This window comes from Equus caballus, chromosome 4 (genome assembly GCF_041296265.1).
Source record: "Equus caballus isolate H_3958 breed thoroughbred chromosome 4, TB-T2T, whole genome shotgun sequence".
In the NCBI taxonomy this organism is placed as follows: domain Eukaryota; kingdom Metazoa; phylum Chordata; class Mammalia; order Perissodactyla; family Equidae; genus Equus; species Equus caballus.
The window spans coordinates 82,398,825-82,424,232 of NC_091687.1; the positions used below are offsets into that span (position 1 = coordinate 82,398,825).

At 37.3% G+C, this 25,408-nt stretch overlaps 1 protein-coding gene across 4 annotated transcripts in view; it reads left to right on the top strand.

Annotated features, from left to right (window-relative positions):
• The window catches only part of PTPRZ1 (protein tyrosine phosphatase receptor type Z1), a 177,209-nt gene that overhangs the window by 150,294 nt on the left and 1,507 nt on the right, over positions 1-25,408 (top strand). For 2 of the 4 annotated variants that reach the window (XM_023639562.2, XM_005609331.4), the window contains exons 15-29: positions 1,089-1,174; positions 3,960-3,980; positions 4,153-4,249; positions 6,903-6,985; positions 8,310-8,444; positions 9,017-9,151; positions 10,087-10,250; positions 12,391-12,526; positions 13,961-14,107; positions 16,846-16,939; positions 17,253-17,326; positions 18,657-18,785; positions 19,570-19,716; positions 23,283-23,425; positions 24,195-24,330. In XM_023639562.2, coding sequence (XP_023495330.2) covers positions 1,089-1,174; positions 3,960-3,980; positions 4,153-4,249; positions 6,903-6,985; positions 8,310-8,444; positions 9,017-9,151; positions 10,087-10,250; positions 12,391-12,526; positions 13,961-14,107; positions 16,846-16,939; positions 17,253-17,326; positions 18,657-18,785; positions 19,570-19,716; positions 23,283-23,425; positions 24,195-24,330 — 1,727 coding nt within the window. The remainder of the gene's footprint in view (positions 1-1,088; positions 1,175-3,959; positions 3,981-4,152; positions 4,250-6,902; positions 6,986-8,309; positions 8,445-9,016; positions 9,152-10,086; positions 10,251-12,390; positions 12,527-13,960; positions 14,108-16,845; positions 16,940-17,252; positions 17,327-18,656; positions 18,786-19,569; positions 19,717-23,282; positions 23,426-24,194; positions 24,331-25,408) is intronic. The other 2 variants (XM_023639561.2, XM_023639563.2) reach the window with 1 other exon arrangement.

Genomic DNA, 25,408 nt, shown 5'->3' on the forward strand with positions numbered 1-25,408 from the left:
TGACAAATTATTTCTGTTTTCTTATCTAATTATACAAGTTACTTCTAGGCAAGATCCTTCTGTAGGTGTGAAGGTGGAATTGCACCTTTGTCTAGTGTTTCTTAAGCTTAACTGGCTAATTCAATTTTAGTATTCAGGTACACTCATCCAAGAGAGAGAACAGATGGATTCTAATTTTTTTTTAAGTCAATAAATTCTTGGTAACTGAAGCTTAAAAATATTAAATGGCCTAGATGCTGAACATCTGTTGATGGAAATAACTGTTTCTAGCGAAATGTGTTTGATGTTTCCTTGTCAGAGAAATCACTCGTGAAATTGCATACTGTGAACTAGTAATATGTTTAATCCAAGGAAGTCTTTCCAGGAAAAAGAAAAAAAAATAACAGAGCCAGTTAAAATAATTTGGCCCCTTCACAATTAATTAACAGATCCAGTGACTTTGTTTATATGGCATATTTTCTAGTTAGAATTCTTGAAATTTTACAGATTAAAAATCCCAAAGGTTTTTGACATTATCTTTAATGAATAGTCTACATATAAATGTTTTCTATTATTTATGGAGAGAAGGAAAGAATGTTTTCAAATGTAAACATCTGACTACTTAACTGTAAGACATTAAACTGCACAATTTTATAAAACTAAACTTGTACTGTATATTATGTTTAGTCCATAGTAAAATTGAAAATATATTATTTCTGCATTTTTTTTACCAGAATTTACATGCAACTCCCACTCGTGTTAAAGAAAGTTACCAGTAGAGAGCTGTAGTCCATTGATAGGAAGTGAGGCTTGGTGGTATTTACAATTTAACATTGAAAATTAATTCTTTTCTCTTTAGAGTATGAAAGGAAAAGAGATTCCTTCTCAAATCAGAATTCTAAAATGCAGATTATGATTGATAGTAAATATAGAGAAAATTGTTAATTGTTGTTTAATGTTTCATTGAATGCTGAGATTCTGTTGGGATTATAGGAATAATTAAACTTGAAGTTGTTTTGGAAGAAGGCACTTTATAAATCTTTATAAATGAGAGGCACACTCATTTCTGTTTAATTATCCTTTCCAATCTAATTTTTTTATTCACTTAGATGATGTTGGAGCAATTCCAATAAAGCACTTCCCAAAGCATGTTGCAGACTTACATGCAAGTAGTGGGTTTACTGAAGAATTTGAGGTATGATTTTAACGTCTATTTTAAATAATATGGAAAGTAGTAAATTTCAAAGATTCAGCAGGAGACTATTTCTTGAGATTGAAAGCATTGTCACTTCTAATGAGAATATTAGTTCCGTAATCACTTATGTGTTTAGGAGATGTGTTATGGTTGTCATACAACTTAGAAAATTGGTTTTCCATTTTAAAAGCCAAATTATACTAGTGGAAAAATCAAAAACATTGTTAATTCTCTCCTGTAAAATACAGAACTCAGTATTCTTTTTTTTAAATCTGAATTAGTACACTGATTCCTTTTAATTTTCTAAATTATATAAATTATACTAAACTACTAAATTTCATGCTTTTCAGCCAAAGTACATATAAACTCTTAATTGTAAGTATTACAGCAGTGTAAATGCAGAAGCATTTATAATACAAGGTATAATAAATATTATACACGGTAAAATCCCATCTTCTCAAGAAAATATGCATTTGCAAAAAACATTTGAACTTCACAATCAGTGAAAATTTTTCAAGTAATATTCAGTAAAATACTGTTAGGAAGGGCAGAAAAATTTACTGCAAATTTGTCATGGCCCACTGAACTATCAGTTAAGCAGGTTTTTCAAAATAGGGTGCCGTAAGCTCAGAGTTAATGATAACAACTACAAAAAATTAAAGTGACCATTGTTGAGCCCTCCGTAATATGCCAGTCATTGGACTAAATGCTTCTCCATTCAACCTTCACCCAACTTTGGAAATTATTTGTATTTATTTCTGTTCATACTACTGATGAAATCAACTTCCACAGAAGTTAATTAGCAACTAATAAGTAGCAGGGCTGGAATTCAAACCTAGGTCTATGATTTTAAAACTCACGTCCTTTCCATGCCAGCAATCAACGGCTCCTCACTCCCCTCTGGCCTCTCCCCTCTAGGAAGCATCACATTGCTCCCCCTCTCCTAACCCCAAATTGCCCTCTGGACGTCCCTCTTTGAAGCACTTTGAGCTCTGATCCCTGTGAGAGGGTTTCCACCATCCTCAGTGCACCCAGCAACTACTTCCCAGGAGTCATATCAACCAAGACATATTTAGAGAAGGAAAATGCTGTAGATTAGAAAGCTTTAAGAAATCAAAAGAAATAGAAATGAAATGTGGTATGTTTTCACTAAATTAAAAATAATAGAAGCCAGTTCATTTAATCTTAACAGAAATCTAAGTCATAGCTACATTGACTGTGATGGCAGTGTGAGGTATACTTAGTCAAGTGAGGTTTCCTTACTTAGTCAAGTAAAGTGGAATATATAAAAAATTACATATTTAAACATCAAATTAATTTTTCTTACCACAATAGAGATTACTGGGTGGTGCAGTATTAACTCATAGAAACTATTAGGCATACATCAAACAAAATTGAAATTGAAAGAGAGAGAATATGTCAAGGATGGGTCTAATCTTCCAAATGTTAAAAACCATCAGGAAGGGCCAGCCCCGTAGCCTAGTGGTTAAGTTTGGCGTGCTCCACTTTGGCATCCTGGGTTCTGTTCCCAAGCGAGGGCCTACACCACTCGTTGGTGGCCATGCTGTGGCAGCAACCCACATACAAAATAGAGGAAGATTGGCACAGATGTTAGCTCAGGGCGAATCTTCCTTAGGGGGTAAAAAACCATAAGAAAAATATACAATTTATAATAAGAGTTGCTGATAGCATATGCACAAAGGCAGATTCACAGTTGTGACAACTGTAAAATCATTTTGAACATTATTAAGCAGTTCATAATAATTAAATTAATAAAATAACTTCACATTTTTACTCAAAAAGTGTTTTGTTAATTCCATTGCTTTTAACTCACAGTCTGATTCAATAAAACTTTTCATTAACTTAATAATTAGCTTAATGACTAATAATGCTATACCTTTTAAGTGGTTCATTATATTAAATTGTTTTTAAATCTAGAGTCAGAACGACTTGCTGGGAAAGAGGCCTTAAAAGCTTGTTTGGAGAAAGGCTGGGCCATTTGCTGATGAATCAGATTCATATTTGGGTTATGTACTTTCTCTAAAATGATGAGGCTTTCATGTTATTATATTAATACTAAATAATTGTAAATTCCAAACTAATATGTTTAGGTAGACAGCATCACTGAAAGGATTTAAATTCATTTTAAAAGAGAATCAGCAGAAATAATTTTTCTCTACCCATTGAAGTTTTAATTAAAAAGAGATCTACTAATTAAATATGTAGAAAGTAATGTTATCTAAATTTTGTTCCCCAAAATGGCATATATGATAAAAAATTTTAGTAGATTTTTAATGTTTTGACAGTTCTAAATCTGTTATAAACCACCTAATAGGAAGCTGTTTACTCTTTAAAATTACTCATAGTAAACAAAAAAAAAAAGTGTATCACTAATTCAGAGTTTCAAATAGTGCTGTGGTGGTCAAATAAAGTTATATTTGAGTGTTAGCAAATCTGACTCATATGACAAAATGTGTCATCAAATATGTGGTTTTTCTCATCTCCGTTTTAAAAATTCATCATATTATTATACCACTGTCCCCTTTTAAAAGTGTTTAAAAGTGTTATTTTTTCCTTTTACATAAGTATAAGGTTCCAAATTGTTAGAAGTTTTGATTTGCATGCAACTGTTTGAAACATTCTGTTTAGTTAGTATTTGACAAATGTATTTATTGCATGATCATAGTTTTCCATTGTAAACCTAATATGAACGCTTTTTTTTCTCATTTGTCGTGTGCTGTGGAATTTGGTTTCTTTACTTTTTTGGCATTCATTCCCTCATTAGACACTGAAAGAGTTTTACCAGGTAAGGCATTATTTCACTGCATTTTTTTTTAGCCAAGAAATAGTTGTAACATGTAAAAAAAAAATTTTTTTTGGATAGATTATTTTGTTTGTTTTGTCTCCCTAATTATATTTTAAGGCACTTTGTTTGAAAGGATGTGTGTTAAAATGTTGCACGTACAATTTCTTTGCAGGAAGTGCAGAGCTGTACTGTTGATTTAGGTATCACAGCAGACAGCTCCAATCACCCAGACAATAAGCACAAGAACCGATACATAAATATCGTTGCCTGTAAGTATGTCCTTCACTCAGCTCTGACTTTGCGGTCATTGTCACTGCCTGCTTTTAATTGATGTCCCACAGTCCTCTGATAGCCGACCTCAATGTAGCTCTTTCAGGACCTTTGTATCAGGAATAAGGCTAGTGTTAGGTAATACAGACTGTTACATCACCCCAACTTAAACACATTCTGCAATTAATGACATCGTTTCTTTTAAACAGAAAAACCCAAATTTTAATCCAGTCCTTTCTTCAGGCCCCATGGGTTGTAAGTCTTCATATGGTTTCTGTCACTGTTTGTATTCCATACTCCTGTTTTCACTTGAGATCTCCCTACTTTATGTGAATTTACTAACCAAATGAGATTTTCTTTAGACTTTATTTTTCCTTCTACCGTTTTCTTCCCTTTCTTGCCATTCTTCCAGGATTCTTATAAAGAGTTAGTTGGATTCATTCTTTTTATTCCTTCTTTTCCTTTGTTGTGTTAGCTGTTCTCTCTCTTCCTCTCCTCGATGAGCAACTTTCTGGCTCTTTTCTTGAATGCGAGTTTACCTATTTTTTCCTATGAAATTACCATCGTTTTTCTATCTTCTTAGAGCACCTCTTGTTTACACCTGTTCCCTTTTATTTTCCTTTCTCCTCCATCTCTTGAAATCCACCTTCATTCTCCCCCCAAAACTTCTACTTATATCCTTCCTTGTATATTCAGTAGGCTCCCTAGATTTGTATGAACACAGTATTACCAGCTTGGTTATTTAAATTCTGGTTCCATTCTAGTTTCTGGAAGCCAATGAAGCTGCACTCTCCTCCCTTTTTTTTTTTTTTTAAGATTTTATTTTTTCCTTTTTCTCCCCAAAGCCCCTGGTACATAGTTGTCTATTCTTAGTTGTGGGTCCTTCTAGTTGTGGCATGTGGGACACCACCTCAGCGTGGCTCAATGAGCAGTGCCATGTCTGCACCCAGGATTCGAACCAACGAAACACTGGGCTGCCTGCAGCGGAGCATGCGAACTTAACCACTCAGCCACGGGGCCGGCCCCTCTCCTCCCTTTTGTTATCACATTTTCTAAATAGTTTGCATAGGTGCCACCTTCCTTTCCACAGGGCCTACACCAATTTTCATTTTATTTTACTTTTTTGCTGAGGAAGATTTGCCCTGAGCTAGCGTCTGTGCCAATCTTCCTCTATTTTGTATGTGGGTTGCCACCACAGCATGGCTGCCAATGAGGGGTGTAGGTCCACACCCAGGATCCGAACCCAGGCTGCCAAAGTGAAGCATGCTGTATTTAACCACTAGGCCACGTGGCCCCCAATTTTTATATTTTAATAGAATGCTCTGCTTCATGTTTGTCTTCCTCGACTGAAGCAACTTTCCTCATTGCACATAAAAACTCAGTTATTTCTTGGACAGGGTGAGGTGGTTACACTATTCCCTCTACAAGCTAAACAGAAAATACCCACCAGGTGATTGAGAAGGGGGTGGAGGCTAACATTTGTGGAACACCTACTCTGTACCTGGCACTGAAAATGCACTATTTCACTTAATCCCTGAAACAACCTGGCAAAATAAATAATAACAGTCCTATTGTAGAGACGGAGAAAAACAACCAAGAAAATTTACCCAGTAACAACTCTTCTAAAAATATTAGAACCAACATACAAAAATAGGTCAGCCTGGTATCCAAACCCGTGTTTCCATTGCCATATATCTATTTCGACGTAAATTCCCTCCACCTTTGTGAGCTACTACTGTCACCGAAGTATCAATGTCCCAGAATCTCTCTTTAACTTGTCATGGTTCAGTCTGTATTCACTTCTTCATCCTTAAAAAGAATAGTCTGGCCTGTGAAGCTACCAAATTTCCTTCTAGTAACACCTTTCTTTCTTATTATGTAGTTCCCACAAGTAAATATAGTTTTTCTGTAGAACTGAAGTTAATCCCAAACTTCTTATTTTAGCACATTTGAATTACCACAGTACACCATGTATAAATTACCATACTCTTCCTCCCCTTTTAATGGACAGTGCAGGATCCACGCCCTCTGTTTTTGGGCATCTGTTCTTCTGCCTCCCTTTGCAGTAGTTTCTCTTGGAGGTTCTTCCCTTAAAAGAGCTGTTTGCTGTAACCAGTCACAGAAGCTTCCTAGGTCCCTTCTGCTTCCTTCTCTACTTACTTTTCCTCCATCAGCCTCCTGTTCAGAGTGTATATGCTGCCATCCTTCCTTAGCTTCCTAAGACTCCCCGTCACTCTTCTCTTCCCGTCAATGGCTCTCCACTGTTCCCAGCTCCAGGATCCACCTTTAGAAACCCATCTAAGACACCAGCTTCAGGTTTACAACCTCTATGAAAACGTTTATTGTCTTCCCAAACCAACACGATTTCTGCCTTCATATCCCCCTAGTACTTTGTAGCTCCCTCTTGACACCTGAACATTCCTTTCTGAATATATGTCCATTCTCACCTTCTACATTAGAAAAGTTCTTGAAGGTGAAGGCTCTTGTTATATTTATCTTTATCTTTGTCATCTCTGTATCTCCCAAAAGCCTAGTAAATAGTTTTTGCATTGATTTTAATTGTATTTGATAAATTATTATGTAAATATAAATGACCTTTATGCTGAAAAGTAGTCCATGCTATAGTGAAATATTTTGTTTTTTTTATTACAGATGATCACAGTAGGGTTAAGCTTGCACAACTTGCTGAAAAAGATGGCAAACTGACTGATTACATCAATGCCAATTATGTTGATGTAAGCATGTTTTAATTGAAATGTTTATAGAAATTATATTAGACTACAAATTTTTTTTGGCTATGAATTTATTATACCACTGTGCCATACATATACTAGTGCTTAATTGATAGATAATAAAAAATGCAAATCAGCAGTAAGAGATCCCGTGACTAAACAATTTCAGATTGAATAACACTCAAGCTGTTATGTTTGGTTTATCTCCCTGGTGAGAGAGGGAATTCAGGTTGGGATTGTACGTTCAAGGCAGAATATATATATTCAGATAGGTTTATAACTCCTTAAATGTGAGGGGCAGGACCAGTGTTTATTTTGAATGTCCCACAGCTCCTAGCACAATGCTGTATATATAGCAGATGATCAATAAATCCTGACTGAAAAAATTTCCAAGCTAGTACTGGCTAAAAGTGATCAGTAAACCAGTTATCAGCCTTTATCCTCTTGGACATTCCTCAAGATACCTACCTTTGTGGAACTTATTGGAACTCTTCAGGGACTGTAGACCACTCACTCACTTACTGGTTTTTCACCGTGGTCAGTTGAATGTCAACAGAACTCAGTTGTTTTCCTGACACTGACCTTGCGGTCTAGCTGCCTTCAGGTTTGCACTGTGTGGGACACTGAATTCAAAGCAGTGAGTACCAAATACAAGTATACAATGGGTTTGTTATAGGCAACCACCTCGTGCTTCCAGATGAGGAAATATGTATGTCACACTGAATAGGGGCTTTGGAGTTAGAACTGGTTTTGAGTCCCAGTTTTCCCATTAGCTAGTTCAGGGAGCTTGGAAAGCCACTTACGCCTCTGAGCTTCAGTTTCCTCATCTCCAAATCAGGGACGGTGCTTCCATTTTGCAGAGAGATTAAGGATTAGAATTAGTGTTTGTAAAGCATCCTGGCTAACCATGGGTGCTCAGGGAAGGATAGCTATTAATGATTAGCATTGCCCAGTCCCACCAAGGAGGCGGTAAGGAGACAACACCAGAGGTTTCCTGACTGTTGCAGACAACTGAGCCCCAATGCCTCAAACACTTTTCAAAGCAGCACAAGGACCAGTTGGTAAGCCTAGTATGTAGACTTAGATTAAATGCACTTGGACTAAAGGTGCATACAATTGTGTTGAAGCAAAGAGAGCTCTTTTTTCTTTTTACAAAAATCATGGTTAAAGGAGAGTTTCTGTCTTTGCTAGTATTATCAAGTTTCTTCAGCTTTGCAAGTGTGTTTTCTATAGAAGAAATGTGCTGACCGTAAAAATTTAAGTATTGTACAATTTAAAATGGTGTACAAATCAGTTACAAAGAAACACTTGTCGTTTGTTTCTTTAGGGCTACAACAGACCAAAAGCTTACATTGCTGCCCAAGGCCCACTGAAATCCACAGCTGAAGATTTCTGGAGAATGATATGGGAGCATAATGTGGAAGTTATCGTCATGATAACAAACCTCGTGGAGAAAGGAAGGGTATGTGGGTAACCTATTGTGTCATCCCTAAAAGAGTGATTAGAGGTGCTTTAAATTTCTTTTAATAGAGACAGCATTAGGAAGCAGCAAAAGTTATGAAAGCTAGTCAGGATTCATTTCTAGGAAGTATGACAGTTAAAGGGAAACTGTTAACATTATAGATCAAAAAGTTTTACTATAAATCAAGCTATCTGCTATTTAAATACAGTCCTCGTACTATGAGAAAAATTAAAAGGGGCTCATTGAAAAGCAATGGAGGGTGAAATAGATTTTAATTCGCAGGAGCTGGATTCTAGTGCTGGCTCTCCAGTGACTTGGTACATCTGGCCTCACTTTCCTCATCTGAAAGGGGGAAATTTGGACCAGATCATCTCAAGTCCCTTTCAGTTCTGTGATTCTGTCCCTGGTTTCCTCTACAGCTAATCTGTAATCATTTAGGAAGGAAAGAAAATATTTAGAATAGTGAGGGAGTCCATTCCGCTCACGGTCTCAGACCCCTACTGACTTCAGGGATGACTCTTATGTCACACATTTGAAATATGGAAATAGCATCTTTTCTTTCTCTTTTGCAGAGAAAGTGTGACCAGTACTGGCCTGCCGATGGTAGTGAAGAGTATGGGAACTTCCTAGTCACACAGAAGAGTGTTCAAATGCTTGCCTATTATACTGTGAGGAATTTTACTCTAAGAAACACAAAGATAAAAAAGGTGGGTCAGCAAAGGATGGACATCATCAACTGAGTGATTCATCTGGTCCTTTTTTAAGTGAGTGGGTAGTATAACCAAGACAGGGTAAAAAACATATAACTAAAGGCACTGAGAGTTCTTATCACAGCTCTGCTTCAGTCTCAAACATTTCTTTCAAGTCTCTAAATGCCAGCTGAGGCTTTGGAGCTAGGTTGGTCACGGTGCCCATGGTCTTAGTGGATATGATGCCCCATAGGATAATGGCACATTCAACTAAAAATAGTGGAGATTGACACAATGGAAGCAAAAGAACCAGAACAATGCTGTATTGGTCAGGATTCTCCAGAGAAACAAAACTAATAGGATATATATTTATAAAGAGAGAGAAAGAGATTTTAAGGAATTGATTCAAGCAATTGTGGGCACTGTAAGTCTGAAATCTGTAGGGCTGGCCAGGAGCCTGGGTATCAGGTAAGAGTTGATGTTGCAGTCTTGAGTCCAAATTCATCAGGGCAGCAGGCTGGAAATACAGGTAGGGTTTTTGTGTTGCAGTCTTGAAGAGAATTCCTTCTTCTTCAGGAACACTCAGTCTTTGCTCTCAAGGCCTTCAACTAATTGGATGAGGCCCACTCATATTATGGAGGACCATCTGCTTTACTCAGAGTCTAGGATTTAAATGTCAATCACATGTAAAAAATATCTTGACAGCAACATCTGGTATGACTGGTGTTGGACCAAACCCCAGGCCACCATAGCCTAGCCAAATGGACACATAAAGTAGCCATCATAAATGATAGTGTGCTTTTTCTGCTTCATTCTGGAACACCGATATCAAGCTATAAATCCTGAGTTGATATTTAAGGACCCTGTGTATGTGTGTGTGTGCATGCATGCACACGCATATGTGCACATGTGCATGTGTATGTTCCTGTTATTAGCTGTCTGGACTCTTCTAGGGCTCCCAGAAAGGAAGACCCAGTGGGCGTGTAGTCACACAGTACCACTACACCCAGTGGCCTGACATGGGAGTGCCAGAGTACTCATTGCCCGTGCTGACGTTCGTGAGAAAGGCGTCCCATGCCAAGCGCCATGCAGTGGGGCCTGTCGTTGTTCACTGCAGGTGAGTCTCAGAGACGAGTTTCTAAACCCACAGAATTGCTTATGCTAACAAAAAGGGAATCAGTGGAACAAAGGTTTTGCCAAAATGGGAGTGATTTCATGAAGTGAGAGGGATGAAACTACATATCCATTTTCATAAATATCGATCACTGGGAAATGAGTATGCCAGATGCAGAATTTGATTGCTGAATATTTCAAAGCATTAGGTATTTTTATCATATTTATTATTCTATTTGATTGTTGAATTAGATTTCAACTCATTAACTGTGTGAGGCAAGTAGAACAATATTTTGTTATTAAACATTACAACATAATGTCATAGGATAAAAATATTTAAGATGCAACCTCCATTCCTAGGAGTTCATAGTTGCTTGTGGAGTTATTATGCCAGGTTTACATTAAAGAGACTGAAGCACACAGGGCGTGAGGAATTTGGTAAAATACTTTTAAGTCATTTTTAAACAGTTTGGGTTCAAAATCCCTTTCTCATTTTCCTGAATTCTTTCTAATATATAATATTGAATGTGTTATCCATTCATTGTTGCTTAAGAACTTTAATATCCAAGACTGAGTTGATGAATAGAAATAATGATATATATATTTTTTTTTTATTAAAGATTTGCACCTGGGCTAGCTACTGTTGCCAATCTTCTTTGGGTTTTTTTTTTCCTTCCTCTCCCTAAAGCCCCCCAGTACATAATTGTATATTCTAGTCGTGAGTGCCTCTGGTTGTGCTATGTGGGACGCCACCTCAGCATGGCCTGATGAGCAGTGCCGTGTCCATGCCCAGGATCCAAACCGGCAAAACCCTGGGCCACCAAAGTGGAGCGTGCAAACTTAACCACTCAGACTCGGGGCCAGCCTCCAAATAATGATATTTTAAAGAAAAAGAAAAGTACTTTACGAGTTTTAGTCTAACATTTTTCAGTGAAAATAAAAATAGCAGTTAACATTTACTGACTGCTTATTCTGTGCCAAGTTTTATGACCACAGAAATCAAATGCATTTCTGTGTGCAATACTTTTGTCAAAGCATTGTCTGTGTTTTTATAGAAGCAAGTGTTTTCCTTTGATATACAGCTTATCTGACACATTCTAATTACCTATTTGAGGAGTTATCCTCAGACAAAGTTTGAGAGACCTACCTTGAGTTTTTTTATCTGTTAACCTGAAGATAAGCTGAAGGAAACAGGAAAATGCAAGAAAAATAGCTCTGAAGGTCAGGAATTGTTTCTTAGCAAATGGAGAAGGACCAGCGTATTGTGCAGAGCAGGTGCTAATTTTCCTCTCTAGCACTTCCTACTTGTCGGAGCATTTGAAAAGAAACCCTGTCTATGAATTCTTTCCCTCCGGTAGAGGCTTTGAAGAAGTCGATAGATAATGGTCCTTTAGAAATGACTGAAGTTATGCTTTATTCCTCACAATCTCACTGAAATGATATTTTTAGCTGAAAGCCTTATCAAATTCTTTTTCCCATTAATGCAGAAACCTTTACAAACATGTCTGTCTGGCAGTACAGACCCAGGGACCTTTTCTTTTCTGAGTTTGGTTTCATTTTTCTCAGATTAAATGTCTATTTGTTATGCTGTCATACATAACATTTTCATTGTGTAATATATAATGAATAATAAATAGAAATATTGAAAATTTAAAAATCTCCAACAGAAATAGTCAAGTTGTAACAAACAAACACATTAGATACAGAGAACAGATTGGTGGTTACCAGAGGGGAAGGCGGGTGGGGGGAGGGTGAAAGGGGTGCGTTTGTACAGTGACAGATGAAAACTAGACTTTTGGTAGTGAATGTGATGAAGCATGTACAGAAGTCAAATTATAATTATGTATACTTGATATCTGTATAATATTATTAATCTGTGTTACCTCAGTTAATAAAAAAGCAAAGAAATAGGTTGTTTTGCAGTTTGACCTCTAGCAAAAAGTGAAAAAGGAAACTTTGTTATTTGAAGCATGGTGCTTAACTACTACACTGCTTACAATTTTGGACTGGTCAGTTAGTTGTTATGCAGCTCATTTGCTTGGGGAAAGAACTTATTTTAAGGTACAAGACAGCCAGTAGTGACCCATCGTCAAGTTTATTTTATGCTTAATATTGAAACAGTTCTCTCTTTGTGTTCCCTTCAGTGCTGGAGTTGGAAGGACAGGTACATATATTGTGCTAGACAGCATGTTGCAGCAAATTCAACATGAGGGAACTGTCAACATTTTTGGCTTCTTAAAACACATTCGTTCACAAAGAAATTATTTGGTGCAAACTGAGGTATGATGAAAAGGATAATTTTGTATATCTAAGATTGGAAATGTCACTAAAATGCTAAAACTGGATAGACCAGAGTTTGGATTACCCTTTAAATAAGTCTTGTAGGGCTGCTGTAGTACTGTACTAACAAGTGGGTGGCTTAAAGCAACAGAAATGTATTGTCGCATAGTTCTGGAGTCTGGAAGTCCAAAATTACGGTGTTGGCAGGGCCCCACTCCTTCTGAAATCTCTAGGGGAGGACCCTTCCTTGTCTCTTTGAGCTTCTGGTAGTCCCATGCATTCCGTGGATGTCGCAGCATCATTCTAATCTCTGCCTCCGTCTTCATATGGCTGTCCTCCCTGTGTGTCTGTATCTGTGTCCAAATTTTCCTCTTCTTGTAAAGACAACAGTCACTACCTCATCATAACCAGTTACATCTACAAAAACCCTATTTACAAATAAAGTCACAGTCTGAGGTACTGGGGGTTAGGGCTACAGCATATCTTTTAGGGGGGGCACAATTTAACCCGTAACACCAGGTACTTGCATACAAGTCATGGATGGGCCAGCTAAATTTTGTCTATTTTGTGACCAAATGGAGAATGTCTTAAAAATGACACTGGTTACAGAAAAGATTCAGAAAAGAGTAAGTAGATTGATCAAAACCCATCCCTGCCAGCAAAATCCTCCTTTTTCCTACAGATAGTGAATGAATGGATTCATTTCCATATTTTAGAAATATGAATTATGCTCAAATGATTTCCCCTTTTAGGCCCATATAGTTTACCCATCTGTGACACAAGACAAAGTCTACATATCTGTGTTTTATTTTCACTATTTCTAAATAAAAATGAATTTAAATTGAAAAGTATGGCTAGCAGCATGAAAGCATTCCGAAACATATGACTGAGTGGGCTTTAAAACCAAACCAAACTAAATTTCATTTTATCAAGGAAATGACATTCTAGTCAGAGAAGACGAGGGAAGAGCCCCATAGTACATGAAATAGAAGATAACTATTAAAAACTGTATAGATAATTGTGCTAAACTATGTATGACTGATGAAAAGGAGAATTGGAATGGACAGAAGGGGAGGACCCATCAGAAGTAAAGAAGTTAGGGAAGTCCTTGTGCAAAATGTGGAAGAGGGTCTCAGGTTCAAGGGTGGACAGAGACGGCATTGCTTCATCTCCCAGAATCTTCCTCCTCCTTCTCACAAATATCAATACACAAGAAATAAAGGGGGGAGGGATGAGAAGAGTTTTTCTCCCTCTTGACCTCTTTCTTTCCTCCATCTGACTTCCTGCCAGGTCTGGTAAGCAAGCATTTGTGGGTTTCCTCCCATTTTGTAAAACTCTTTTTTGTCTGTCAGTGGAAGATACTATCCACTTTTTTACCTACAGACATGTAAGGAAAACCTGAAGTAGTGTTCCTTATTGTCATTGTTTTCCCAGGAACAGTATGTCTTCATTCATGATGCACTGGTTGAAGCCATTCTCAGTAAAGAAACTGAGGTGCCAGACAGTCATATTCATGCCTATGTGAATGCGCTCCTCATTCCTGGACCAACAGGCAAAACAAAGCTAGAGAAACAATTCAAGGTGAGTTCTCTTGGGAGCCTCTTGGGTGTCACCACAGAATCAAATGTTCCTACATCTTCTCTTTTGAGTCAACAAGGCCACGCGGATGGCTTGAGAGCACCATAAGCACAGTGGCTTTGTATTGTTCTTTACAACAGGCTGCAAAGCCACGTGGTAAATTTCAAGGACCTTAGTTTTGAGTAGCAAGAAGAAAAGTTGTCGGAAACCCTAGACTAACTTTTCTAAATGCAGACTTGGTCTGGGAAAGGAGGGCACAGAGCTTAACAGAATGAACAGGCAGAACTTATAATACAGACTGTGTAAGTGCTCTTTTTACTTTGAAAAAACCAGACCACTTAACCATGAGTGCTATGGCTCAGGCTGTTCATGCTACTCTCTGAAAAAATCTATCTCACTTAAAGCCCCAGGACTAGAATAGGCCACGCCACAACAATAGCTTCTTCAACCCCAGTTTCTCCCACTCACCCTGTCGTGAAGCAGTGAGCTAGAGAGGAGAGCATGTTTTGTCTGATACTGTACTTCCTGCAACCCCAGCCCTCTAACTTCCAGAAATCAGTCAGCAAAGAGTTCAGAAAACAGCTGTTACCAGACCTGCCAGCTGGGTTGAGGGGATTTGCAGAGTTGTGGCTTTCCAGAGGAAGGGAGGCTATGTTATTTTGCTCCACATTATTCCTATACTAACCTCTTACTTCCCAGGATTCCTAGAGAAACAGGGACAGTTTCTGAAGAAGGAATATCTAGGAAGAATGTGTAAGACTCTGGAAAAATCCAAGAGAAGTTAACAAACCTTGAGATAGCAGTTTTTTCTCTCTCTTTTCTCCCAGCTTACAACATAGAAGATGTTAGTCACTATGAATTCCGTCTGACTTTTTCCCTTCTCAGCACCTTTTGTGCTTTTGGAGGATTGAGAGAAAAGTTAGGGGGTGAATGGTGAACTTAGAACCTGCTGTCAAGAAAACATAAATGTTTTACTCAGCCAAGCTTATCTGAGTCATGAAGGAATGCTTTAAGGAGAGAAAAAGTGCACAGTCCGGCTTCCAGAAACAGATAATAAAGAAATACACGACATTAACATCACGTTGTTAGGATAGCTTTTTCCTAAATTAAAAAAATATATATATGTTACCTATTTTCAACAGAATTTTCATTTAAATATCATTTACCCCCTAAACAATTACAGAAAATGATTGATATGGCTAATATTGAATAACCCAGGGTGGAAATGGAAAAATCAATTATGACATCAGAATCCAGTTAAAAAGAGAGACGGTTGACTCTGTTTCCTGTTAACATCCTAACTAGGGAAATGTAGGGGGTGTGTGCGTGTGTGTGTGTGTACTGTCCTATAAGAAAAGGTATTCGTTTATCCATAGAAAAATTTCTTCAAAATAAATTGCGTGTCTATTTATTCAACAAATATTTATCAGATACCTATCACATGCCAGGCTTTTGTGTTCGATACTAATTTTAAAATTAACATAGAAAAGCAAAGAGCCAAAAACATCCAAAGCAATGCTGCAAAATGAGAAATAACAAATGGAAATTTGCTGTAATGTATATGAAAGACTTGTTATGCAGATATAATAATTAATATTGAAAAACAGACAAATGAGCCAGAGGAACTGTGCGCAGGTGGAAGTTGTTATGTGATAGGTATGACATTACCTATGAGGAAAGGACAGACTAATCGATAAATGATACTGGGACAATTTCCATGTTGAAACAAGTACAATTAGTCCCTACCACACCTCAAACACTAAAATTACTCAACGTGGATTAAATACTTAAAGATGAAAGCAAAGTTTTATAATTATTATAAGAAAATACTGGAAAATTTCTTTTGAGGACTTTAGGGTAGAGGAAGGCTTCTTAAATAAAAACACGATTTACAGAAATCTTAAAGAAGAACTTAATAAATTGGCAATAAGTGTCTGTGTGGTTAAAGAGAACAAAGACATTGGCAACTTTTTAAGAGTATAGATTTACACTCCAGATGTCAAAAGCCCCTACAAATTAGTAAGTGACAATGAAGTAGAAATATGAAAAGGCAGTCATTAAAGAAGAAATCTAAATGGCTAATGAACACTAAAGTTCACAGTCTCACAATAATTAAGGACATGCAAATCAAAACCATGATATATCATTTTTCATCTATCAGTCTGTCAAAAATTAAACACTGATGACTCTTAATTCTCTATAGAAACCCTTACAGGTGTGCACATTAAGAAATATACAAGGGATGGTTATTGCTAAAACGTTGGAAATAGCAAAACATTGGAAATAACCCAAACATTTACTAATTGTGGAATAGATAAAAAGCAAGTAGATTATTCGTGTAATGAAGGAATAAATCCAACTATATACATATATATGTCCAGGCGCATACACACATATCATGCAATTTACCTCCCAAGTGTAGGCGAGATTTAGGTGGAGGAAATGGAGGGTGCACACCCACAGAGGAGGACATGAGGAGGATCCTGCCACACCGAAAGTCAACCTAGAGTGTTCTCTGCTTCCTCCAGCTTCCCTGGTGTAGAACATAAGTGTGCCAGAGAGTTCCCTAAACCAAAGTTTAGTTCAGGGAATTCTTGGAAAATATAGGCATATATATTTATATTCAGTATCTTATCTTGATTGGATCACATGCGTGTCTGTGTGTGTGTGTGTTTGTGTGTATGACTATTTGAGTGACTTCAGTGAAATAATGTGTATTTTTCTTTGACTCCCTTTCTCAGCTCCTGAGTCAATCAAATATCCAGCAGAGTGACTATTCTACAGCCCTAAAGCAATGCAACAGGGAAAAGAACAGAACTTCTTCCATCATCCCTGGTAGGTTATGTTGAATCTTGGAAAAAGAACTTTTTTAATCCTAGAAGCCTTGTAAGTAACTTGACAATATTTGTACATCTTGGAACAAAAGTAGTACATTCATATTTTTCTAATTATGCCTGATAATGTAATGTTAAAAAGGACTTTAAACTGTGAAGTCTCATCTAAAGATGCAAAATACCATAGAAAAATTAGCTTAAAGGTCAGAGACACTCAACTTGAGAAATGCGCTTACGTTTTGCAATTTGGGGGTGGAGGGGAGAGGTACAGCACTGTGAGCATGGTTGTTTACCACAAGTGTTCTGTGTTCCAGTGGAAAGATCAAGGGTTGGCATTTCGTCCCTGAGTGGGGAAGGCACAGACTACATCAATGCCTCTTACATCATGGTAAGTCGGAGAAGTCACTGGGGAGAGTGCCTGCCAGTACCAAAACCAGAGTGGGCTGTCTGAAGCAGTGACTGCAGACATGGGCAGCACCGCTGGTGGACATAAGTCAAATCTGCAGGCCCACAGCCCACAGGAGCAAGTAAAATCACAGCATCTCTTGATGTTTTTATGTGTCTGGGACTGGAGAAACCTCAAGAAAGGCAAATGAGTAGATGCAGAAACCAAACTCACCGTTCAGGACTGATGAATAGATACAAAACAGACACCCATCTAAGAGGCTGCATTTCGTTTCCCAAGGCAGATTCCCTGAGCAGACCACGGACACACCAGCTTCAGCAAAGCCCAGTCTCACTGGCATTACCTCTCCAGGTTTGCAGCACAGTTCTCAGTCTGCAAACTGGGCTCACTGGGCACCTGGATTTCTGAAGATACAGTGCTTTCCTTCTGCGTTTAGATCTTCTACGAGAAGGATGAGTGCTTTAGTAGCTGTCATGTGGCCTTCATTTCCATTTAGGGTCAGTCAGTCACAGAGCTTGGGTTCAAATGAAAAAGTCCTAATTCCCATACCAAAACCACTGTTCCAGTTATCCATGAAAGAAAATACTGAGTAATATACACGAAACAGGGAGATGTGTAATGCTGGCATATCAATACATGCCACGCTTCAAACGAGCCCACAGGGGTTAGAAATGGGATCTGAGAGACCCCAGAGCAGAAGGGGCTAAATGAGGCATGATTTTAGTAAGCAGCAACATGGAAATCATTATTAACCCAATGGCACCAGCTTCCAGGTTTCTACAGCAAAATCTGCAAGGTGCCTCCCTGGTTCCTCTCCTGTAGAGGCAGCCGAGGTGTCTGGACACCAAAGGTGTTCCAATGCCAGTAAGTATGAAATTTGGCACTCTGCTGTTGGGCCTTGTGGGAGGTGAGAAATACGAACTGTCCTCTAGATTTCCACTCTCATCTAGTGTAGGAGACATGGCCCACATGCCATTTTGATAAGTTTGCTCCTGGAGGTGACAGCTGTGTGAACTTGGGCACAACGCATAACTTCTTAAGCCTCAGTTTAATCATCTGTAAAATGGAGATCACAGTTCCTATCTCATAATACTGCTGTCAGGAGTGACTTAAAGAGAAGAAAATGCTTAGTGCTGGACCTGGCATAGAGAAGGTAGCCTGTAAACATTGGCTATAGTAATCACATTGTTATTTATAAACACAGTCTAGAAATAAAGACTGCCTTGACTTAAGGTGCATTAACTTAAAAACGTATTTTGAATGTTTCAAGTCATATGTCAGGGCTCCTTATATCTTTTCTTTGGTTTTGTAGGGTTATTATCAGAGCAATGAATTCATCATCACCCAACATCCCCTTCTCCATACCATCAAGGATTTCTGGAGGATGATTTGGGACCATAATGCCCAGCTAGTGGTTATGCTTCCTGATGGTCAAAACATGGTAAGTCCCTCAAATCACTTTTGTACTTTCCTTACAGGGGCAATAGCAGGTCACAACAGCCAGAAGTCCAGCTTACAAACAAAGAAAGTAATTTTTTTTCAATTAATAAACTAATGTCACTGGAGTTGCACCTCATCTACTATGAGGCCTGATTTGGTTGTGCAATCTCTCAGGTCTGAAACTGTTGAACAACAGTTTTAAATAAAAGTAGATTAAAATTAACTTAAATTTAAGTATTTTATGACATTGCTTAAGAAAAATTAGAATTGCAACTATGAATGAAATCAGTCCATATACTTCTGTTTACTTTTTCTTTTTAACAGAACTTGTTAGGATATTTGAAGATTCCCTCAGTGTGAGTACATCCATAGAAATATGAAAAAAAAAAAGAAGACCTATTTCATTGAGCCCTTGCATATGTACTTAACTTCGAGATTCACGTCTTGTCTGTAAAGTTAGACTGACCGTTTCAAATGACATTGGAAATTGCTTAGCCCTTAAAATCCCTAGAATCTTCTCTACTTAGTTATCAGTTATAGAAGCAACAACTTACTGTTGTTAATGATAAGCTAAGAAAGCAAACTAACAAAGCAATAGTTTGATTTCTTAAGTGTGTTATTTTATTCTGCACATCAATCTGCTTTAAGGCTTAAGATTTTGAGTAAATTTTGAGAGTCAAAGATTTTGAGTTGAATTTTCTATGACAACCAGTTAACTGCATTTCACAGTCTGACTTAGACATTTTATTAAAATCTAAAATCTTCTTTGGTATTTAATCCTCCAGGCAGAAGATGAATTTGTTTACTGGCCAAATAAAGATGAGCCTATAAATTGTGAGAGTTTTAAGGTTACTCTTATGACTGAAGAACACAAATGTTTGTCTAATGAAGAAAAACTTGTAATTCAAGATTTTATCTTAGAAGCTACACAGGTATGGACAAAGTTTAAGTGACAAACTTTTCATCTTAAGTACATGTGAAATATATGCTGATTTGAGAATCTTTTCTAGAAATAAAAAGAAGAAATCTGATTTCTTACACATTGAGGCAGATTACCCAAATAATCGATTTTAGTGTACTTGTCACTTTCATTTTCAAAATCTTACAGAATCATTAAATGGTCATCACTAAACTTCACCGTTCTTCCACACACACGGGAAATCAAAGATTTTCTCTTCTACTCAAAGCAGTTGCTGATAGAACTGAAACTGAAAATAAACACAACAAAAAGATAATTTCGTTAATCCTAATTCTCATGTTTTAAAGCAAGTCCTTACCTTGTGTTCTCCTAAAGAAAATGAGAAAAATATTTCCTACCATTATGAGCTCACTGCTCTCTGGACAATGGACAATGTGTTGATAAGTGAAGAAATGCTTTGGAAATGTGTAATACAATAAACTAGGATTGTTTTACCAAATTCTTGGTTATCTGCAGGGAATCAATCTGAATTCTTTGTCAATAATTGTATATATAATTATAATACAGTACATAATTTACTGTACCGCTACAGTAAAATACTAAAAGATAACTAATAATGATGAATAAGTCAGGTGAGATTGAGTACCTTCTCAATCAGAAAAAGATTAAATCCTCTTTTAGATGGTCTAAATCTTTCACTTTATTATCTTCTAACTCTGAAACTGGTAAACCATGTACAGTATGTAAGATTTACTATTCTCCAGAATATTTGAATGACCAAAACATATAAACTTGATAATGCAAATAGAATAATAATGCAAACAATATAGCAATAGAATCGTTTCCTACTTGATTAAAACAAAAAAATGAACATGTTGATTCCAGTCCCAGATGAACAATGTGGCCTTGGGAGAGCAAGTGACGTCCCTTATTTGTAAAATGAGGGGCAGAAATTAGAGGAATACTATGTTCCCTGAGAGCATTTGACATTCCATCCCAATTTCCATCCGTTCCAGTTGTTCCCTAAACACTTCAGAAGCACCCATTCAGATCTGTCCTCTCTGGTACCCTCCTCCCATCATTCTCCCCAGTTAGTAAAAAGCTTATTATGAGAGTAATAATCATTAGATACCCATTATCTTGTCGTACTCATTATCTTGATTGCTGATCATGTCTAATATCTAGCTTAGGCTTGTGTAATCAGCACAGTTTTTCTCCTGGTATTATGCAGAAAATAAACTAGAGAATAAGCATTCATGGTAGATCCCAATTCTGTATGTCTCCTCTATGGAAATAGCTGCTGTGGACACCTTGATCACCCAGGAGTCTAACATAAAGATGGGCAGTACCTCTAAACAATGGTCAGGCAAGAAGGGAAGACTCAAGTGGACAGTTGCACAGCTTCAAACATTTATGAGCACTTCCCCCCAAAATACGACAGCATTTGAGGTTGGTAGAGGGGTGAAAGTATACGCTAAATAGACCGGGATTTGTTGTAGTGTCCAGGAGATTTGGCGTAAACTACTGAAATCAGGAGCTGGGGCTTTTATTTCTTTATTTTTATAAGAGTTATTTTTAAAATGTATGAAACATTGAATAGATTTAAAAGAATGTTCATAAAATATGTACAAAGGATTAAAATAATACAATAAATGAGTTTAAGGAAAAGAACACAGCCTTTACCTCTGCAGTCCCCCACATGCCCCCATCCCATTCCATCCCTTCCTACCTGCTTCCTGAACCGTGTTTTTTGCTGTCTTGGTTTACTTTATAAATTTGCCATTTGCCTATTTCTTAACACCACGTTGTTTAGTTTTGAATAGTTTTGAACTTCATGTAAATTATGTGTATTTTTCAGAGATATATACTACTTTCCTTCATCATTATGTTGCTGAGATTTACCCATGTAATTGAGTATAATTCAAATTCATTTATTTCTGCTGTTTAGCGTTCCAATTTATAAATTACTTTTTTCCTTCTACATTCGGGTTATTACTCGTTTTTGTTTGTTCATTTTGTTTTGTTTTGCTACTACAAACAGTGCTGCTATGAATATATTTAGACACATGGGAAATTTTCTCTTGTGTATACCTGGGAATTCCCCTGCTGGATCACTGGGTATGAGCATCTTCAACTTTCTTCAGCTTTAAGTAATACCAACTATTTTCCAAAGGGGTTCTGCCAGTCTCCTCTCCCATCAGGAATACATGAGTGATTTGGCATCTCTACCTCCTGACAAGTGTTGTGGTGGGGATGAAATGGCATCTCATGCTGGTTTTAATTTTCATTTCTTGTTGCAAATGAAGTTAAATATCTTTATTTCCTCTTTTGTGGAGTTTCTGGTCATGATTTTGGCCCATTTTTCTATTGTTATTATTTTCTTATTGATTTATTGGAGGTTTTATATTCTAGATACCAATCCTTTGTCAACTACCCACGTTGCAAATACCTTCTTCCAGTTTGTGATTTGACAATTTTACTTTTTTCATGATCCTTCTTGGGGAATAAAACTTCTTAAGTTTAATTCATATGAATTTATTAATCTTTTCCTTTTCCACTCTTACAAGGAAACCATCATTTATTGTCTTAAAAAATTCCCTTCTGAAATTATAAGGATAACTGTCCTACATTGTTTTCTAAATTTTTTATAGTTCCACCTGGAATTGATTTTTTGTATTATATTTTGTGAGGCAAGAGTCCAATTTCATTATATTCCATGTGAGTAACCTTTGTCCCAGCGTCATTTATAGATCACCAATACTAGTTTATTCATAAGCCAGATTTCTCTGTATGGATGGGCTTGTTTCTAGGATCTCTGTTTTACTCCTTTGGTCTCTTTGTCCATCCCTCTGCCAAAACCACCACGCCTTAGTTCTTATAGGTTATAATAATTCTTGATACCTGGTGAACTAATCTCCTATCTTATTTTTCTTCTTCGGTATTATCTTGGCTATTATGGACTTCTGCAATTCCATATAAAATTTAGGTTCTGATACTTCGTTTTAAATGTCCTGTTTTACTGAGGACACTTGAGGAAACTGGGGTCAGAGTTTAAGGGATTTAGAGTCACATAGATTGTTTAGTCACTTAAGCAAGAATCGGAGCTGGGACTGAATGGGAACCTGGATCTCTGCCCTCCTCGCCGGCATTTTCCCCACCGAGTCATGCAATTTTGTCCTTCCCTTAGTTATTCTTGAGTAATATGGCTATCTGAAAAAATCTATGCTATTTTAAGACAAATTTTAACACCAAAGATTTCTTTTTACAAGTTCAAATTTAGCGGCACAGACCCATCTTTGGTACGTCCTTCCACGGCTTGATTGGCATGATAAACCCATAAGCAAGTTTTATTTTTAGAATCAAAAAGGGACTACATCTACACCTGGTAAACGTGGCATCACAGCAATTCCTTCCTTCATGACGGAGGTCGGGCTGCAACTACGCTGCTCACTCGTGCAGCCTGTTTGGTTTTATTACTTTACTGTAATTCCTGATTTTCCCCAGTTATTCCACTCACAATAAACTGTCACTCACCAATATGACTCTTTTAAAAACATTAATTTTTCTTCATTCTTATAGGATGATTATGTACTTGAAGTGAGGCATTTTCAGTGCCCCAGATGGCCAAATCCAGATAGCCCCATTAGTAAAACTTTTGAACTTATAAGTATTATCAAAGAAGAAGCTGCCACCAGGGATGGGCCCATGATTGTTCATGATGAGTAAGTTCTACTCTTTAAATCATTTCACACTAGAGCATGCTCTGGGTGTGTGTATATTTCATTTGTCTTTGTGCTAACTAATACTTTAGACCAATTGTGGTGATTCAGCCAGGGCGGATTGTCTAATTCTTATGAACAAGGTTAACACAGAATAGATTTTTCACTTCTCTTGGAGCTGCTGTTGAAGGCAGAAGACGAGTACTCGATCAAGAATTTGCTTTTACATTGTATGCTGAGACTACTTTGTGTGACGAGTCAGTATTTCAGGACTTGGGTTTTTACAGGTGCTAACCAGAGAGACATTTCTCAGCCACTCATTTCCTGGAATAGGAGTAAAATTGATTTATTTTTTATTTACCAGAAACAGAAATCTTTATCCAATAGATCTTTCCAGTCTGCTGTTATGAACAAATAAAAAATGCATATGCTGGAATTATATGTTATATGCATATTATATATAATACGTATTATGTAACATAACCTCAGTCAGATCATTTTGATTTATTGCCAGCCCCTTCCATAGTATAAAAATAGCAAAGGCGTAAACAAATATTAAACTTTTATAAAGTATCCCATTACTTATATCATAACACTAGCCAATATTTCAAATTAAACCATAGTTCTATGTGCAATAAAGTAAACAAAGACAATTCATTGAAAATTTCAGTGTTCTTACTGCAAAGTTGTCAAGGCTGCATGCTCTGTGAGTTCCAAATGTGAAAGTGTGATACATCTGAATGGAGTCTTTGTCCCTTCCCTTTGCTTCAAGGCATGGAGGAGTAACAGCAGGAACTTTCTGTGCTCTGACAACGCTTATGCACCAACTAGAAAAAGAAAATTCCATGGATGTTTACCAGGTAGCCAAGATGATCAATTTGATGAGGCCAGGAGTCTTTGCTGACGTTGTAAGTAATAAAGCAGTGAACCAGACTTTTCACTGTTAAGAGTCCTACTTACTTCCCAGAGGCTCCCAAAATCATTTTATCACATATCAAAAAACATCACATTGGCTAATAACATTAGCATGCAGTTTTTTTCAAGCTGAATTACAAGTACTTCAGTCCATGATTCATAAAACTGGAACAATAAAGAATAAACATTTAAAGTTTATCTTCCAGAAAGTTGATGGATAGAAAATTTTAAATCTCATGCGTGCCTTTTGCAAGACTTATTCTGAAAAATAGCCTCAGTAGAAGCGCTAACTAATCTGACTTATCCAACAAAATAAATAGTTATTTTCCTGGGATTCAAGTTCTGCCTAGCCTCAGCACAATCAGAAGACAGACCTCAAAGATTTAGACGCTGGACCTGTTCACTTTTTTCTCGAGCCACATTCAATTTCTGAACTTAACAACTGGCTAATTCTTGGGTACTTTTAAAAAGAAGGAGCGACTCGTACAATCAAGAAAGAGGCACAGCACATCTGGAGAGAGAAGTCTCAACTCTGAAAATAATTTAAAGTTTTTGTTATTGTAGAAACAAGGTCTGGAAAGACAATAGGGAACTTAGTGCAAATGCCCCAATGGGAGGAGCTCAGGTGGACATCGAAGTGTAGGCTCCCCTCCAGCTCCCTGGTCTGCACGTGTCTAAGGGCCTTATCAAGGGTGCATCTTCAAAGCTTTAGCCCAGATCAGTTGTCCAGAGAGCGAGGTAATCCTTGCACACGTGCACTTTAGAGGAACCCCTATTAAAAGTCTTATTCAGGCCAGTTGAGTTGTATTAGTCTTGCCCTATGAGAAATAGCTTTCCAGAGATTGCACTTTCACCCGTTTCCTGAATGCAGTTAATGATGCACTGGTTCACATGTAGTCCTAATAGTTTTCCACTATGATGCTAGTCACTGGCTCACGTTCTCTGCAACTGCTTTCCCTCTGCCACACCACCACCCGAGTTGACATCTGTAAGAGAAAAACTCCTTTATTCTTCTGTGTGGCTGTACTTTGAGACCACAGCAGGGCACACGCATACCCTTGCAGCAGGGCA